This window comes from Rhincodon typus, chromosome 28, assembly GCF_021869965.1.
Source record: "Rhincodon typus isolate 14 chromosome 28, sRhiTyp1.1, whole genome shotgun sequence".
Taxonomy (NCBI): domain Eukaryota; kingdom Metazoa; phylum Chordata; class Chondrichthyes; order Orectolobiformes; family Rhincodontidae; genus Rhincodon; species Rhincodon typus.
This window is the reverse complement of record NC_063359.1, coordinates 28,273,760-28,293,149: the sequence shown is the minus strand read 5'-3', so window position 1 is coordinate 28,293,149 and position 19,390 is coordinate 28,273,760. Positions and strand designations below refer to the sequence as shown.

Here is a 19,390-nt window from a genome sequence, read left to right as displayed (position 1 = left end):
TAAGGCAAGGGGAGATGGGGTATGCCTCCTAATGAACACCTCCTGGTGCTCAGACGTGGTGACCATGGTGAGCTACTGTCATTTCTACTACTGTTGCGTGAGTTCATGTCCATCGTCCTGACAGCAGTCTACATTCCACCACAGATGGAAGTGAAGAATTCTCTGGATGAAATTTACACTGCTACAAATGCTCTGGAAATAAAATTCCCTGAGGCCTTATTCATTGTGGCCAGTGACTTCAACCAGGCCAACCTCAACAAGGTGCTACCGAATACCACCATGTCTCTTGGCCACCAGAAGACCGAACATCCTTGACCATTGTTACACAACCAAAGGCGCCGACCACTCCATACCCCATCCACACTTTGGAAAATCAGATCAAAACACTGTGTTCCTCCTCCAAGCTTACAAGCCCTGGCTGAACGTGTTCTCTCTGTCACCGCTGCAGATGTCAGATCAGTCTTCCTGAGAGTAAACCTGAGGAAAGCGACCGACCCAGATAGAGTTGAAATGGGAGAATCCTTCACAGAAAATAGTACAATGCTGGTCTGGAGCAGTGGAAGAGCTTCTCCGGGACTGCTTGGAATTGGTGGACTGGACCATATTCAAGAATTCAGCAGACAACATGGATGAGTATGCCACTACTGTCACGGACTTCATTAGAAAATGAGTAGAGGACTGCGTGCCAGAGAAGTCAATCCATGTGTTCCCCAACGGGGAACCTTGGACGAACTGGGAAATCCACTGCTTACTGAAGACCAGGAGTGCGGCATTCAAATCAGGCGACCCAGACCTATACAGGAAATCCAGATATGACCTCTGCAAAGCTATTAGAAGAGGCAGTACTAGACCAAGTTAGAGGACCCAACTAACCATGTGATACACACTACCTATGGCAAGACCTACATGACATAATGGGAGACAAAATGAAGCAGAACAAAATAGTGGACAAAAACCCATCCCTTCCTGATGCACTCAATGCTTTCTATGTTCAATTTGAGCAGAATGCCAGTGGCGCAGTGTCACCTGCCCCAAAAGCCCTGGCTGCACGTGTTCCCTCTATTACCACGGCATACGTCAGATCAGTCTTCTTGAGAGTAAACCTGAGGAAAGCAACCGATCCAGATGGAGTCCCCAGCCATGCACTTAGATCCAATGCAGACCAGCTGGTGGAGGTATTTGCTAACCTCTTCAACCTCTCCTTGCTCCAATCTGAAGTACCCACCTGCTTCAAGAAGACAACCATCATCTCAGTACCAAAGAAAACACATACAATGTGCCTCAACTACTACTGCCCAGTGGCTCTCACATCCAAAATCTGTAAGTACTCTGAAAGGCTGGTGATGGCCCACATCAACGTTAGCCTCCCAGCCTGCCTCGATTGCCTGCAATTTGCCTATCGGTGTAACAGGTCCACAGTGGACACCATTTCCCTAGTCCTACACTCATCCCTGGAACATCTGGATAACAAGGACACCCACGTTAGAATCCTATTCATTGACTACACTACGCCTTCAACACCATAATCCTTACCAGACTAATCTCAAAACTAAGAGACCTAGGTCTTGGCTGTGCCCTCTGCAAACTGGATCTTTAACTTCTTGACCCACAGACTGCAATCAGTGAAGATAGATAACAGCACCTCCTCCACAATAATCCTCAACAAGAATAATCCTCAACACCCTGCAAGGATGCGTTCTCAGCTGCCTACCGTATTCCCTGTACACCCATAACTGTGTAGCCGAATTACATATGAATGCCATCTACAAATTTGCCGACGACACCACCATGGTAGGCCGGATATCAAACAATGATGAGTCCAAATACAGGAAGGAGATAGAGTGCTTGGTGTCATGATGCAATGACAACAATCTCTCTGTCAATGTTGCAAAACAACTGAACTGATCATTGACTTCAGGAAGAAAAGAGGAAGAAACGCCTCTATCTACATCAGCGGAACTGAGGTGGAGAGGGTCAAGAGCGTCAGGTTCATAGGAGTGATGATAATCAATCTGTCGTGGACCTCCCATGTAGATGTGATGGTCAAGAAGGCACAACAACGCCTCTTCTTCCTTAGGTGGTTTAGAAAATTCAGCGTGTCCACAAGAACCCTCGCGAACCTTTACAAATGCATCACAGAAAGCATTCTATCCAGGTGCAAAATGACCTGGCACGGTATCTGCTCTGCCCGGGACTGTAAGAGACTACAGAAAGTTTTGTGCACAGCCCAGACCATCACAGAAGCCAACCTCCCATCCATGGACTCCATTTACAGTTTTTGTTGCCAAGGAAAGGCTGCCAACACCATCAAAGACCCCTTCCACCACAGTAATGCTTTCTTTCAACCTCTTCTGTCAGGTAGAAGATACAGAATCTTAAAGACAGGCACTAAAAGGTTCAAGGACATCTTCTTCCCTGCTATTATTAGTTTGCTGAATGGACCTCTCTAACTTCAAATAATGTTGATCTTGCTTTGTGCACCATAGTCATAACTTTATATGCACCTCTCTGTCGAAGCACCCTTTGATCTGTATGTTCTTGTTTGCTATGATCTATCTGTACTGCTCGCAAAACAAAACTTTTCATTGTACTTAGGTACATGCGACTACAATAAATCAAATCAAATCAAAAATATATGCTGGTGTTTAGCTTTACTGAAACAGCTTAGCTAGAGATGGAGCTAGTACAGCTTGTTCTTTAGGTCTCAGCCAGGTCGGTCTATAATGTTGCCACTGAACCACTCTTGGTGATGGGCATGAAGTCCCCTAACTAGACTGCATTCTCTGCCCTTGCCATTCTCAGTACTTTCTCCATGGGATGGTGTTTCCACAGCCCTATGTGGTAAAGAATATACAATAGCCATCAATAAAAATTATAGACCAACCAAAATCTATTAAACTACTTTGCTATTCTGACGTTTGATAGAACTTCTTTGGAAGGAGGATTAACAGACAGAAATATGGACAAATTTGAAAACTTTTTTAATATTAATGAAGGTGGAAATTCAGTCTAATGCATTTTATCTTTCTTACCTGGTGAGTAAGTCAAGTTCTACTGAATTGACAATTTTTCTAACCCCCCGAATAGACTGATAACCTGTCTCTGGGCATGCTCTCTAAGGCTCAAATCATGGAACTGACATGCTAAAGCTGAGATATTGTTCCACTAATAGTTGCTGAGTTGCCACTTCATTCGTCTTTCAAAGGAATTAAAGTCAACACCTCCAATGACAATGATTAATTCATTGTTAGCCAGCATTTTAAAAGGTAGAAAAATAGTCAGAGACATTTATCGCACAGAATACAGCCAATCAGACTATTGACTATGCCAGCTCTCTGCAGAGCAAGCCGGTCAGTTCCATTCCCTATTTCAGTCATTATAGTCATGAAAGTTTCAAGTACCTATTTAATGTGCTTTTTAAACCATTGATCATCTTTGCTTCCATCACACTCATGGCGAGTTCCAGGTAACTATTGGTCACTGCATTAAATAAAATTGTCCCTTACAACGGCTCCCTCCCACTTCCAGCATCTCTTGCTGAAAGAAGTACATCTATGGCTTAATCATTGTAACAGATTTTCCTTATCTACCTTATTCAAGCTTGTTACAAACTTCAACTCTACAGGGCCTTGATCGGGGGATACATCACCAGATCCAGGACTCTAAGGGGGCCTGCTGTGCTCAGGTCAGGGAGTGGAGCCTACTATGCCTGGGTTGGGTAGCAGTGCTGGGGTCCAGGATAGAAGCGTCACTGGGGCCTGTAATTTCTACTCCGGATCTGCACTCCTATTCAATCTCATCTCCACCTCATTTGTTCCAAGGAGTACAAACCCAACTTCTCCAATCTAATTTTGTAGCCAAAATGTCCTATTTCTGCTATCATTCTGTTAGATTTCCTCTGCACCTCTCAAGGACACACATCTTTCCAGCTATACTGGAATAACCTGGATAGGGGTGTAGCTAGTTCTAAAGCACAAACCTTCAGTACTATTGCTGGAATGTTGTCAGAGACCATAACTTTTTCAGTATTCTGAGACTTCAGCTATTTCTTAATATTATGTTGAGTTGAATTGGCTGAAGGTTGGGATCTCTGATGCTGGGGATATCATGAGGAAGATGTACATGCATATTGGTTCTTCTGCTACCTCTTCGTCAGATTTATTTAAAATGTATGAATGTATTGTACATAAACTAATGGCTTCGAAGCTTCATGTCTCTGATAATGTAACAGATTTAAATTATTCAAAAGACAACACAGGGACCCCAAAACCTCTTTCTTAAATCACCAGATTAAAGACAGATTATCATGTGTAATCAGAGCACTTTTTGTACAAACAATGCTTTATTTTTCAGAATTCCCACAAATTCTCACCTGAACAAAGAAACAAGTCTGATTAAGTTGAACTATTTAGCACTGAAAACGCACATATATGGAATAATCAACATGATATCAATTGAAAGATATAACATTTTCAGATGTGTGCACTATTCTGAAAGCACAAGCACCAAAAATGGACAATATCTAATGCACTCTTGAAAGATTTTGTGTATAGGTTGAAATTAATATGTAATAACAGTGGTATTAATCATCATCTAGAACATATTATGAACCTTGGCATAATAGGCTGGTCTGATCTGAGCAGCAATGTGGGCCACTTGTTCTTTCATCGTTTTATACCAACTACCTGTAACTATGAAATGACTTCAGTAATATTCTTTTAGCTCCAGTTAGCAACATATTAGACACTCTAATCCATTATTACCAAATTAATTTAGTTGACTACACATGCCAGATTCACAGCAGGATTTCCCAATCAACTATTTGGAGAGTTTAACTACAAGATTATTACTCATGGTAGAAACATAGAAACATAGAAAATAGGAGCAGGATAGACCATTTGGCCCTTTCAGCATGCTCCACCATTCAAAATGATTGTGGGTGATCATCCAACTTAGCACCTTGTTCCTGCTTTCTCCTCATACCTTGTCATCCCTTTAGCACAAGAATTATATCCAATTCTTTCTTGAAAACATTCAATGTTTTGGCCTTAACTGCACAGAGTTATGCTGGCTCACCACTCTCTTTGATGAAGAAATTTTTCTTCATCTCAATCCCAAATAGTCTATGCCATATCTGTAGATTGTGACCCCTAGTCTTGGACTCTCCAATCACTGGGACCATCCTTCCTGAGTTTACCTTGCCTAGTCCTGTTAGAATTTTGTAGGTTTCTATGAGATCCCCGCACCCCCACCTCTCATTCTTCTAAAGTCCAGTGAATGCAGTCCTAAATAATCCAATATCTCTTCCTACATTAGCCCTGTCATCACAGAAATCAGTCTGATAATAATATGGATACTTACAGCCTTTTTGGAAATGTTCTAACACACCTGGTTCAGAAATAGAGACATGTGACAATACTATGGCTTTAAGAGGTGTATTTTGTCCTGTTCTGTTTTGAAGAGAGTTTAAGACAGAGTTGGAGAGCCATCTGTTCCAGGCCAATAAAGTAAACAGTTTGTGGGGCCTTGGGTTTATTTTATAAAGTTGAAACAATAGAAGCAGCATGAAGGTGTGGGGTCAAGCTCCCACAGAACCAGGATTTTAATTTAACTTTCAGTAGCTGTTCGGGTTTCAAAGCTGCTATACTTCTCACCCTGCGACAGCATAATGCTTGAGTTCTTTCTCTCTGAATTTTCTCGATGTTCTTTCCTCCTGGACTGGAGAATTGCCTGTGAGACAACCTATTTTACTGAATTTTCCTTTGCCAAGGGTGTGTTTGTGGGATGTTACTATACTGGAACAGTTGTTAAGTAGTTTAGTTGTTAAATAATCTATTATTCTGGTACATTTCCAAGAGAGTTAAGTTTTTCCAATTCTTCTTTCTTTTGTTTGTATTTTAACTATAGTGTAAGAATAAAGCCTGTTTGACAAAGTGAATTGCATCCGAAACATAATGCCTTATATTTGCCTTCAAAAATAAGTTCAGGTCCAGGCTATTTTCTTAATATATTTTGAGGGGGTTTGGTCTGGCCAATAACAAACTGGGGGCTCTTTCAGGATAAAAATCTCTAATTCCTGGTTGGGTTTAGGATTATTGGGCTCAAAGACAGTGTGTGATGGTTGTTGGTGTTAACTTTTTGGGTGTTACATTCAGTTGGTTTAAATAGGCTTGTGCAGTAATGGCTGTTTCAGTCACGAAGACTATCCTAGGGTGGAAGAAGTCACTTTGAGAGTTTTACAGAAAGTAGCAAGGCAAAGCTTTTAGAATTGGCAGACAAACTGGAATTGGGATTTCCTCTGTCAGTGTGAAAAAGGGATGTAATTGCAGCAATAGCTCGACATTTGCGATTGACAGAAATACCATCGGAATCTTTGGAAATGGATAAAATTTCAATTGCAAATGAAGCAGCTTGAACTAGTGGCAAAAGAAAGAAAAGGAAAAGAAACAGTTTAATTTACAATTGAAAACAGAAGAAAAGCAGAAAGAGAGAATGGCTCTAACAGGAAAAAGAAAAGGAAAGGAAGGCCCTAGCAGAAGAAAGGAAGAAAGAGGGTTTTTGAATTTTGGAGGTTGGAACTGAAAACTCAAAAGTCACTTTAAAATAGCAGAGGTAGAGATGAAAGTTGGGAGCAGTGATAAGGACCGTGATGGAGAGCAATCCCATTGTAGCCAAAGGCCTGTTGGGGATCTGTTTAAATACATCCAAGCATTGCCTCATACCTCCCTCCGACCCTACCTCCCTACCTCCCTCCGCATAGAGGACATAGAAGCCTTTTTTATTTCATTTGAGAAAGTGGCTAAACAAATTAAATGGTCAGTGACCATGTGGGTATTGTTGATCCAAACAAAGTTGGTAGGGAGAGCTAGTGAGGTCTTGCATCACTAACACAGGAAGTATCTAGGGAGTAAGAAGAGGTGAAAAAAGACATCTTAAGTGCATATGAGCTACAGACACTTTAGGAATCTAAGAAGGGAACTTGGTCAAATTTACAGAACTTGGTCAAATTGGTCAAATGTATTTGAAAGGACCTAACAATGTAATTTTGAAAGGTGGATAAAGGCATTGAAAATAGATCAAACATATGACACTCTTAGAGAGACAATTATTTTGGAGAAATTCAAAAATTAACTTCCTGAATACATGAGCACTCATGTGGAAGAGCAGCGAGTTAAAACTGCAAGATTAGCAGGTGATTATAAATTGGTTCATAAATCAAAGGTTTCGCTTCTAACATCAATTTCCATCTGCGAGGGATAGAAATAAAAAGCCTCAGGTGGTAAGGGAAAAGGAGATCTCATTGAAGATTGTAAAGACAGCTTACCACAGGGTAAAAAGGAAACCCATGGGAGGGAAGGAGAAGTAAAAATGTTCAAGCGTTTTCATTGTAATAAAATAGGCACAGTGTTGGCTATTTAGAAAAAGCACCGGGAAGATGGATGTGGAAAAACAGGATTAGCCAGTGAGTTTTGTTGAAGTGGTAAAGGAAAGCACAGTGTCAGCTAAAAAGCTGCAAACGAATGTATAACCTGAGACTATCTTCTTAATATATTTTGGGGGGGTTTGGTCTCGTCCATAACAAATATTACCACTGCACCACAAGATCCCTTAGTAAATTACTGGGAACAACATTCTTATGAACTTTAGATATTTTCCAATCAGCTGTTCAGTGGTGTTATGACACACTGCTGTAGCAGATGGGGCTTGAACCTGGGCTTCATGGTTCAGGAGTAGGGATGCTACCATTATGCCACAAGACCCCTTATTATATTACTGGTATGATTATAAGAGTGATCGGAATCGACTATTCACAGCAATGTAGAGAGGTGGCAGAATGTTTACTTTGGTGGTGAAGTAGACGAACTCCTGCTTCTCTTGGATCATAAACAGTGCTATAAGAAATGCTTACTTTCTGGAATCCAGTACTCTTACTCCATTTATTGCCTTGTTTCTGAAAGCACCAAGAAACTCGGTCTAAGAGTCTCAATTAGTCAGAGTTGCATTTAAATTGGGCTTCCAATTGTACTTTGGGAGCCTAATTTAAATATGATAAAGAAGTATCCCACCGTTAGAGCGGCCATGTAACCCTACACCATAAAATGGCAGCAGCTTTCAGTGGTAGGTTGGTATATTTTGCATTTAACCTCTCTCCAACAGCCCTCTGTCACTTATCAGAGGGGACAGATTAATATCAATCACCATATCCTCTCAACATTTCCTGAAATGGAGCTTTAGTCATTGTTTCCATGTGAAACAACATGCAATTTTCATGGGAGAAGATATGCCTTCCTCTGAAAATTTTGTATTTTTGAAAAGAGACTAGAGAAGTGCTTGAAAAACACTTGCCAGGAACTTAGATGGAGAATGCAGAGTCTATTTGAAGGGAATAACCTGATCCTTGTTGCTTCGCAGCTTCATCTTGATCGTAGTACTATTGTTGTTTCATTTTCAGTTAGAAAGGTTGGGGACAGCACCTTTTTTTTAAAGAAAAGGTGCCAATACCTGCAAGAATTCTTTTTTCCTAAGCACGTTGAAACAGTTCATGGGGCAGCTTAATTGATCATTTGTCTCTTGCTCAAACTGGAGCTGTACCTTTGGTTCTCACTGATGTAATTGGCGCATTTCAAACTCTTCAGTAATCTGAAAGGCCCATCAGTGACACAGACTTACCAGACTGAATAAAAACAAGTTGTGAGGGGAAATTCTCAAATGTTGCGCACCTCAGATGGAATGTTTTAGATAGTATCTTAACTTGCAACAGCATAATTTATATGAAATAGAATGCATACAATATCCAATATACAGGCACGATTTTCTCTTCCATGGAGGTTGTGAGAAAATTGGTTGGATTGGCCCTGGAGGGATACTCACCCACTTCCTGCCATTTTATCAATAAGTTCTGGGCAACAAGGTCCATGAACAACCAGTTTGACTCACTAAGTAAAGCCCTTAGTAATGGAAATCTCTTAGCAAAAAGAACAAATATAATTTTTATCTTAATCTTTCAATGTACCAAGACCTGACATGACTCCAGGAACTGTATATTAAAGCCAATTTGGATTTTAACTTGTAGGACTTAAAATTGGGATCACAAAGCCTAAATATCTAAATATGTTCTCTTTAATAAGGATCTATAACCTAAAGAAACTCATCTATTTTTGGTCAAGCAAATGGTGAAGCAGCAGACTCATCCAAGAATAGTATTGAATGGCATAGCAAATAGAGCGGGAAAATCTGGGCCAGCATTTCCACTGGAAATTTGAAACCTGTTACCATTTTATGCTCTTAAATCTCTTGAAAATGTTGCTACATTGAAATCTGCTCCTACAATAAAAGAATCTTGAGTACTGTTAGTTAAAAACTAATGGCAATCTATGAAAATTCTCATTTGAAATGTTAATAATAACTAATAATAGATGACAGGTTCAACACAAGAACACAAACAAGAGTAATTAACTAAAGTTTGGTATTATCATTCCTTGCCGTAGGTATTAACATTGATGATGTCTGCAGTTAAATAATAAGGAGTCACTTTGGGATTCTTTTAAAGTTGGGACATCATGTTGCAGCTATACAGGATGTTTGTGAGGTCACTTTTAGAATATAGCATACAATTCTGGTCTCCCTTCTACAGGAAAGATGTTGTTAAACTTGAGAGAATGCAGAAAAGATTTACAAGGATGTTGTTTGACTGGAGGGTTTGAGTTATAGGGAGAGGCTGAATAGGCTGGGGCTTTGTTCCCTGCAGCATTGGAGGCTGAGGGGTGACCTTATACAGGTTTATAAAATCATGAAAGGCATGGATAGGGTATGTGAGTCCAAAAATAGCCAGCATAGGTTTAAGGCGAAAGAGGAAAGATTTTAAAAGGACCTGAGATCATCCCAATGTCTCATTTCAATTACCTACCATGCCCCTCTTGTTGATGCTAGCTCAATTCTAGCATCTCTCCACAGCTGGAAGAATTCGCCACTCACTGGAAATCCTGACCAGTTGGGCATCTTCAGTGTGAACTTTAAATCCTAGCTGAACATCTGGCCAAGCATTGTCACTGACAGCCAACTCCACAATGCCAATTTAATAACACAACAGACTCAAATACTCAAACGTGCCCACAGCACATAGCTGGCATGGCTGGCATATCCTCATACATGTAGTTCCACTTTCTTCCCCCTGTCATCGTCTAACTAAGCCACAAGCTTACCTGTCCTTATCCACATTCCTCCTACCACCCTCTCTAAGTAATCACCATCCTGTTCCCCAGTCCATTGCAGACCACCATCTTACCATTTGAGCAGTGGGGGATTGCCGCACACATTTGGATTTTTCAAAGCAGAACTTTTATTTGATGCCATCAAAAGCAAACATAAGCCAAACTTAGGCTGCAGTTCACCCCCACAAAAAGCTGGCATTATCGTTAGAATCGTAAAGGTTTTACTCTCAATGGTGCTCAAGAAAATGAGTGCCATTATGTCTTCAGCCATTTCGTTCACCTTTAAGTAAGCATTTAAACATTTGGTGCACACAATCCAACTTTCTGTCTCTTCATTAAACAGTCCCATCATTCCAAATTGGCCGCCATTTGTTTTCCTGCTGGCCGGAGCTTTTCTTTCCACTTGAGTCTAGTAGCCGTTTGCAACCCAACTGTCCTCAGTGAACAGTCTCCATGACAATCGCTTGCTCACCAATAGTGTTGGCGTAACATTGTTCCCTGGCATTGTCCGCAGCCCGATTTCCCACAATAATTTCGGTAAGCTCCCGGTTAACTACTTCCTTCTTCAGCTGTTGGCTGTGGCATGAGTCCCCTCACAACTGCCGCTCTTTGCTTGCTCTCTGGTGCATACCATTCTTCCCTGTCATCCACTGCAGCCTGAGTCTCCTTGGGACTGCTTCCCTTTGATGTTACCTCCACAATCCCACATTGTTCTCAGAGTTTTCAGAGTCCAGGTGATGTCCTTCCTCCCAACTAAAAACAAATGGCATTTGGACATAGTTTGTAGGCCAAATCCCACTCTCGTTGCCAATTATGATATTTGTGGTTCACTAGAACCATAAATAGAATATGAATAAAAGGGAAGATTTTAATGTGGGTCCTCTCAGCTCTACAGTCAGTTTTAGACAGCCTCCCTTAGCTCTTGCCTCCAAGTCACCTAACCTGCTCTCTTAAAGGGGCAGTACACACCCAACCTACATACAGAACAGGTAGGAATTGTCAATGCTTGGTTTCCTTGATGTGTGTGGTAGAACTGAAAGTTGCATATTAATGAGGTAAGATTCGTTATTAATGAATCTCCCTTATTAGGCATCTCACCACTCCCTAGTGAAAACCTTGTCTCAATGTCCAAAATTCTTTTCAAAAATACGATTAATCACTCCCAATATTGAGGTAGGCCTCATCTGACATCTTATGCAATTCTACCATATTTCTCGCCATAGCCCGTGCCTATGAGATTCTGCAATTTTACTGATTGTACTCATTCGCTAACATGGCTTATTATTTCTTTGAGATATGTCACCAAGATTCATCAATGTGACTGTAAAATTACTAATAAGGAATAAATATTGAAAGATTAAACTGCCAAATATATGACACATTCATTTTCCCACTAATGAACTACTCCAAGATTTTTCTAAGCTAGTTTCTGTTCTTATGGTTCAATTGTTTTAATCTTCCAGATAATTATAGTCAAATCAAAGACTTTCCCCACAGTATATAGCTCATCTGTTTGTAAACTGTTCATGTGCTCCAATTCTGTGTGGAATTCCTTTCAATGAGTATAAACTTTGAAATTATTAAAAGTAATGATGAAACACATTATCATGCAGCATTCTTCCATCAGCAATTTCCTACCTGACCAACGATTAATAAGAAAATGAGTAGCTAAAAATATGTTTATGGCTGTTATTGTGCTATTACAAAAGTTTTGAGAATTTCTGTCCAATAATGTATCCGTCTACTTTGAATATTTTAAAATACAAAACATTTAGAACAAGCGTAACAAAGAAAACATTCCGAACAATTAAGAAACTGATTGCTTTTATTTCTAGTATTAACTCAAAAATATTAGAACATTCCAATTTGTAGCACAGGAATTCCTAAATTATAGCAGCATCGTATCTTGTGATCTACAAAATTGGTTTGTGCAATTTCTTTTACACAGCATAGCAGGTGATATTGAACAAAAGGTAGCAGAAGAAGAATAGGTTAAGAAATCTTGGTGTCAGCTGAAATAGTGTTAGGGCTGCCCATGACTGGGTTGCACAAAATGGCCAACAACTGCCTCTGATGGCTACAGTAGTTACAGCGTGTGGGAAAATATTTATTTAATGTAGTCTCAGCAAGTAGGACAGTAGCAAGACTGTTTTATCAAGGTTACTGCTGGGATGGAATGTATAGCTGCAATTTCTTACATAAATAAGAACATTTTACACTACATAGTTGTTTTTCTTGAATTTTTTAATCAATCTGTTACAATATTAACAGTATGTTTTAGTTCAGATTCTTCAGATAATCATAGATTCCGTATATATGTTCCACAGTTGCTATGGATCTACATATATACAAAAAACTCACAAAAAGAAAAGATTCTGGCAATAGAAGTGACCCCCCCCTTATCATTAAAGTCAGTGAAAACATTATGACTGGGGCTGGACCACCGGCCTGTCCATCTCTTTAAGATGTTGTACCAGAGAGCCAATCGCAGACAGATAACCTGGTGCCACTGACCAGTAGTATCAAAAGGGGGGTGTGTGCCCTTTAAGTTTTAACTGTATACAATCTGAAGTTTTTGTGTGCCTTACTGCAAAGAAAATAAAGTTATACCTGAAATCTGCTACCGGACTCGAACTCTCATTGGAAAATATGAGATCTAACAAATAGTTTGGCATCATCTTATTCTTCAATTGGTTTGCTGATGGTACATGGGCAAAAATGACACCCATTTTGTACCTAATAAGATCTTTCATTTAAATTAGATGAATAACTAGTTAATTTACTTAAAGGGATATTGTAGGGAAAAGAATATTAGAATACCAGTAGAACTTTTTGATAACATTATATGATCTTTAATAAGTACCTCAAACAAAAGTACTAAAACTCTGGTTCAGTACACTTAAATTATGGCATTTCACCAGAATAGTTTTACATAGTGCTGCACTGAACATAGCTGAATTTATGTGCTCCAGGCCTGAAATGATAATTGAAAACAAAATCTTCTGACAAGTGAACTGTGGTCTTGATTTCACAAGTTAAGATTTTCTACTGCATCCCAATAATACATTTGTTTTTATTCTTTTGTTGAAATTAAACATATAGTAGATGGTGTCCATAGCAAAATGAGCATTGTTCCAAATGTATGACTAATATGTTACACAAACAAGGAAACTAAGTCTCATGAAAGGGGATTAAAAGTTTCATTTTATCATATTTTTGACATCAATGAACAGTAGCAGTTTTCATTCCATTTTCCTCTTCAGTCACAGAATTTACAATGTCAGAATGGCACACATGGATCCCAGTGCAATTCAAGACACATTATGCATGTCAGCACTATGAATTGGCTAAGGGATAATGGCAGACCTCATTTAAAAAATGAATCATTATCCATTAGGTGATGTATCCTTTCTATTTATAGCATACATACATAGAAAAAATATGAGTTTCACTGTTTTGACCTCTATCATATAAAGTAGAGAAATTTGGTTAGGTTTGTGGCATACAAAAATGAAAAAAAAAGAATAAGGTTAAAGTGGAGGATTAGAAGTTGGTGCAGTGCTGTTTACTGAATTGATAAGATGATAACTGAATCCACCTTCTCTCATTCAAGTCTATGTTCTGCCATGAAGAGCCAGAAACATAGCAGGACTTGCATATCACACAAAAAGGAAGGGAAGCATCAATTGAGATCAATTCTAATCTCTTCTGTGATCAACATAGCACTGTCAGGTCTTGGAGCCACTTAAGATGGTCAAGATGGTGTGTGGTGAAAAAGCAATAAAGTTGCATTTATAAAATTGCATTTACAACTTCAGGACATTCCCAATGTTTTAAAATCTTCAGAGAAGTTTGAAATATATTCACAGTAGGGAAACACACAATTTGGCACAGCAAGGTCCCACCAACAGTAATGTTGTGAAGGACCACATAGATGCTTTCAATCATGGTGGTTAGTGATCACTCTAAGAGAAAAGAGAAACAAAGATATGCATGGCACAACCATATGAACCAGCAACAATCTGCAATTAGTAATGAAAAGCATTCATCCTATAACACTGCAGGGAATTTTCCAGTCTCCAATGGGAGAAGATTGTTCAGAAAAATGGTATAAATAGCCACTTTCAGTTCATTTTTGCATGTTACTGGCCTTCTGTGGGAGTTACAAAGGCAGATGATAGAAACCACTCACACCTAACACCATCAGGATTAATTATATTCCTATTCAATTATCAGTAAGGATAAGAAAAGTAAGGCACCAGAAAAATTCTCCAGCTTTTCTTGGAACGCTGCCATGAGATTTTTAATGTTTGCTGAGAAGGAACACTGGAGTTCAATTTAGTATTTCAAGTGAAAGGTGACTACTCTAAATATGTATTTGGAGAACAAGGAAAGAATTTTTGGGGAGAATAGTGCAGGGCGAGAGGAAGAGTCAAGCCATTTGAAATTCTTTTCACCTTCAATAATGATGCAATTTATAGTAGTCAGATCAAGTGCTAGAGACTGCAATGTTGAATCTTCACAGATTATTAAGATATCTTTGTTACAGCAGACATTTTTATCTTCACACTTTACTTCTAGGATTCTCAGAAGCAAGTTCTCTTGATTAAATTCGATGTCTACATAAAAATTGTGCTAATGATAAAAGACAAATTACAGACTAATACCCACCAGTGAAGCTATTTACGTTTCAACATGTAACAACAAACTAGTTGCAAAAGTCTTTTGACGACTTTATGAACACAAAATTTGCATAACAAAGAAACAATGCAGCTGGTAGATCATTTGTTGCTAAATCTGAAATTCCCAAGCTGAAGTTGCAGACAGGGGGGAGAGGTTGTAAGTGATTTCTGTTAAGGTATATTAAGTAAGGCTCTTCCTGATGTAAGTTTCAGATACTAACATAATGGCCATCTTGACAGATTGCTTTTTCATCGGCTTAATCTGACATCTCTTTTTGGCAATATAAGGGATGTAAGATTGACAGGTTGGCTGCAAATTGTTCCCACTAACTTCAGAAATTAACATAAATCTTTATCTGATAATTGCATAGAAATGTGATTAATTCTAATGGTTTTGGGACTGACTGGTTTCCATCATCTGCCTTTGTAACTCCCAGAAGAGACCAGTAACACACAAAAAGGAACAACTGAAAGTGGTTGTTTAAACCACTTTTTTCCAAACAGTCTTCTATTCTCCCGCTGGAGACTGGAAAACTCTCTACAGCATTTTAGAATCAATGCTTTTCATTTCTAATTGCAGATTGTTGTTGGTCTGTATGGAAGGTCATGCATACATTTGCTTCTTCTCTCTCCACCCAAAGCTGTTTCATCAACTCCTGAAGGAAGTGGTACAACGCCAACGTAGAAGTCAGTGGAGAAAATTCCTATAACAAGTAAATGTGTTTCCATTCATACAAGATGGTATTCAATTTGTCATGGATTGCACAAGATTCAAGATAAGACTGCATTTTCAAAAAGATAAAACCATGAAGACTGGACCAACAACACTCTGCTTCAAATAGGGTAAATGTGAGATCCTCATTGGGCTCTCCCTCCTCTTCAATTTCATCCTGCCCAAGTAGGAACGTACAAATTAGGAGCAAGAGTCGACTTTTTGGCCCTTGAGCCTGCTTTACCATTTAATAAGATAATTGCTTATCTGATGGCAGTCTCAACTCTATTTCCCTACTCATCCAAGATAATCTTTGCTCCAGCACTGCCCAGACCTGCTCATTTATGCATCTTTTTTACACAGAAGGTAGTGGTATATGGAATGATCTACCAGAAGAAGTGGTAGAAGCGGGTACAATTACAACATTTAAAAGTCATTTGAACGGGTACATGAATAGGAAAGGTTTAGAGGCATATGAACGAAACACAGGCAATTGGGACTAGTTCAGTTTGGGATATGAGGTCAGCATAAGAATATAAGAACATGAGAAATAGGAGCAGAGGTAGGCCATCTGGCCCATCGAGCCCGATCTGCCATTCAATAAGATCATGGGTGATTTTTTTGTGGACTCAGCTCCATTTACCAAGCTGCTCACCATAGTCCTTAATTCCTTAACTGTTCAAAAATCTATCTATCTTTGTCTTAAAAACATTCAACAAGCATGGTCAAGTTGACCAAAGTGTCTGTTTCCATACTGCATGGCTCTATAAGCTGCCTCAACCTGCACTTCTGTTGCTTCCTGGGCAAGGGCCATGAGCTAGAGTGGATCAAATCCTGCTTGAAGTTGTGAGCTCATAAAATAATAACATTTTTACAAGAACACCTTAAAAATACAAACTCTCATATTTTTATGATATTAGATGTTGAATTAATAAACAAAATTTAATAAGTACATACTGAATGTTATTATGCTGTTTTGTTTTTGTTGATGTTTGGGGTCATGTAAATTTCCAAGTATTAAAATGGGGTCATATTGTAAAACTAGTGTGGGAAACTTTGTATTAAATGATTGCCTGGAATGCCTACAATCCTTTAGGTCCAATATGCTTTTAGTCAACATAGAATGGAAATTTAAGACAGAATATAGTACACAAAGAACTTAATAAAAAAATCAAACAAGTTGATGTTCACACACTTGTCTTCAGATGGTACCTTAGTAGTTAGCTTTTTAACTATACATTATTCTGTCAGGTTTAACCATAAGTAACAATCTTCTTCATCTGTTTGCATTAGGCAGTCAGTTATTTGCAACTGCTATAGAATTCTGTAAAAGAATGAACAAAAGCACGGCAAAAGTCTGGATACATGGAGCAGTATCTGGTAATGTCATTTTTGTAACATTAGGTAAACTGATATGTAATTTAGCACATGATTTATTCCATATAAATTTTTGCAACATCTACTATTAGATCTGATGTAGCCCAGGTTAAATAAACAAGCAAGAACTGACGCTCATTAATAATAGTTAATAATCTGGGACAACATTCTGTCTTGTCCTTTCTACCAACCAGGAGCAGTTACAGTCTGTTCTAGCTCCCCCTAACCCCAACCTCAAGGGCAAACATTTTAAGTGGTAGTATCAAAATGCTACCAGCTGTGAACAAAGAAAAAAACTGTTCCGAATGCTGCAGTGTTCAAAAGAAATCAAGAGCCTGTGATTAGGAAAATGAACATTTGAAACAAAAATTAAACACTTACTGATGGCGATTGTTTTTTTTAAGTGCTGGATCAACCAAACGGAGTGTATCTCTAATGATGGCAACTTTAATTTCTTCATCCACAGGACTAGCGACATATTCAAAGAGTCCAGGAGAAATCTGTGAAACAAACAACACTTCAAAACCATACTTCAGCAAAGGCTTCCTAAATTCTACATTACACCACAAATCTTTGCAATGTTTTGAGCTGCTTTTCTCACATCTCATCTTTAAAAACATTTCACAAATAAGCAACAGTTCTTGCACAGAGTAACAACATTTCAAAGTTATCAGTTCAATCCTTCGATCTCACATTATTATGTACAAAAGTAAACACAGCCAGATTAAGGCAGAAACTTTGTTATGATCCTAGGTGCTATTACTTCTAAACAAAGCAGATTCCAGACTGAAATCTAGCTTGATAGATCATATTTTATGTTTTTTAAAATTTTATGAGGTTGTGAAACAAAAGCGTGAAATGCTACAGATTTGGATTCAACAATGAAATTGATTGATTTTATTGTCACGCATACTGAAATACAGTGGAAAGTTTTATTTGTTTACGAACAGTGCAGGCAGATCACAGCAAGCAAAGGATGTACAGATCAAAAAAACTTACAGTCATACAGGTTACATTGCACGTTACATTATTTGAGGCTAGAGTCCATTCAACTATGTGATATCTATCAGAAACTCTGAAAGAAGCTGTTCCTGAACTGCTTATGCATATGTTCAGGCTTCTGTATCTTGTGCCTGATGGAAGAGGTTGTAGGAGATCATTACCAGAGTGTGATGGGTCTTTGATGATGTTGGCTGCCTTTCTGTGGCAACGAGCCATGTAAATAGACTCCATGGATCGAAGGTTCGCTTCTGTGATAGTCTGGGCTATGCACACCATCTTCTGTAGTTTCTTATCACCCTGGGCAGAGCAGTTGCCATACCAGGCTGTTATGCACCCAGACAGTATGCTTTCAATGGTGTATCTGTAGAAGTTGGTGAGGGACTTTATGGACATGCTAAGTTTCTTGAGCTGCCTGAGGAAGAAGAGGCGTTGTTGTGCCTTCTTCACTGTCACATTTACATGGGAAGTCCAGGACAGGTTGTTGGTTATTGTCACTCAGAGGAACTTGATGCTCTCCACCTTCTCAACTTCAGTTCTGTTGATGTAGATGGGGGCGTGTTCTCCTCCTTTCTTTCTGAAGTCGATGATCAGTTCTTTAGTTTTCCTGATGTTGAGAGACAGATTGTTTTCACTGCACCAATCACCAAGTCCTCTATCTCCCTTCTGTATTTTGACATGTCGTTGTTAGAAATTTGTTTGAAATTCTTAGAAAATTGTTTATTACATAAAAGAAATGAAAATAAAATAAATCAAACTATTTACAAATAATGCTGTTCAAAAGATATCAAACCACACAGTAAAATAAATTTCCATCCATCCCAATACCATCACTTTAGAGTAGTTAAACGTCAGAGAGTTTTGTCCATATCACATTAATAGGCTTGATTTAACCACTTATTCCATATCCTGATCTTGAGAGTTTGATAGCCTTTTTCTGATTAGTCATGTAACTCAACTTAAATTTTCTTAGCTTCAAATAACTCCTTCAGGGTTCTAGCACAACACTTCTGGTCCGGAACTTTCAAATCTACTCAAGAACCTTAAACTAAACCCTTAGTCTGAGGTAACATATTTCTTAACTGGTTTGAAGTATCTATTTTTCAGGAGAAATTATTTCTTACGTCTAACTTCAACCAGGATGTCTGCAAACTGAAACAAGGTTTCTAGACTCTGGGCTTTTCCAAAAGCAAAAACAAAACTCCAACTCTTCTAAGCAAAAAGCAAGCTAATGCTTTTCAATGATAGTAGGAACTGCAGATGCTGGAGAATCTGAGATAACAAGGTGTAGAGCTAGATGAACACAGCAGGCCAAGCAGCATCAGAGGAGCAGGAAGGCTGACGTTTCGGGCCTAGACCCTTCTTCAGAAAATTCTTCTTCATTTCCTTCTTCATTTTCTGAAGAAGGG

At 38.9% G+C, this 19,390-nt stretch overlaps 1 protein-coding gene across 1 annotated transcript in view; it reads right to left on the bottom strand.

Moving 5' to 3' along the window:
* The window catches only part of ttll11 (tubulin tyrosine ligase-like family, member 11), a 194,144-nt gene that overhangs the window by 54,412 nt on the left and 120,342 nt on the right, over nt 1-19,390 (bottom strand). The window contains exon 6 of the mRNA XM_048613325.1: nt 17,364-17,482. Coding sequence (XP_048469282.1) covers nt 17,364-17,482 — 119 coding nt within the window. The remainder of the gene's footprint in view (nt 1-17,363; nt 17,483-19,390) is intronic.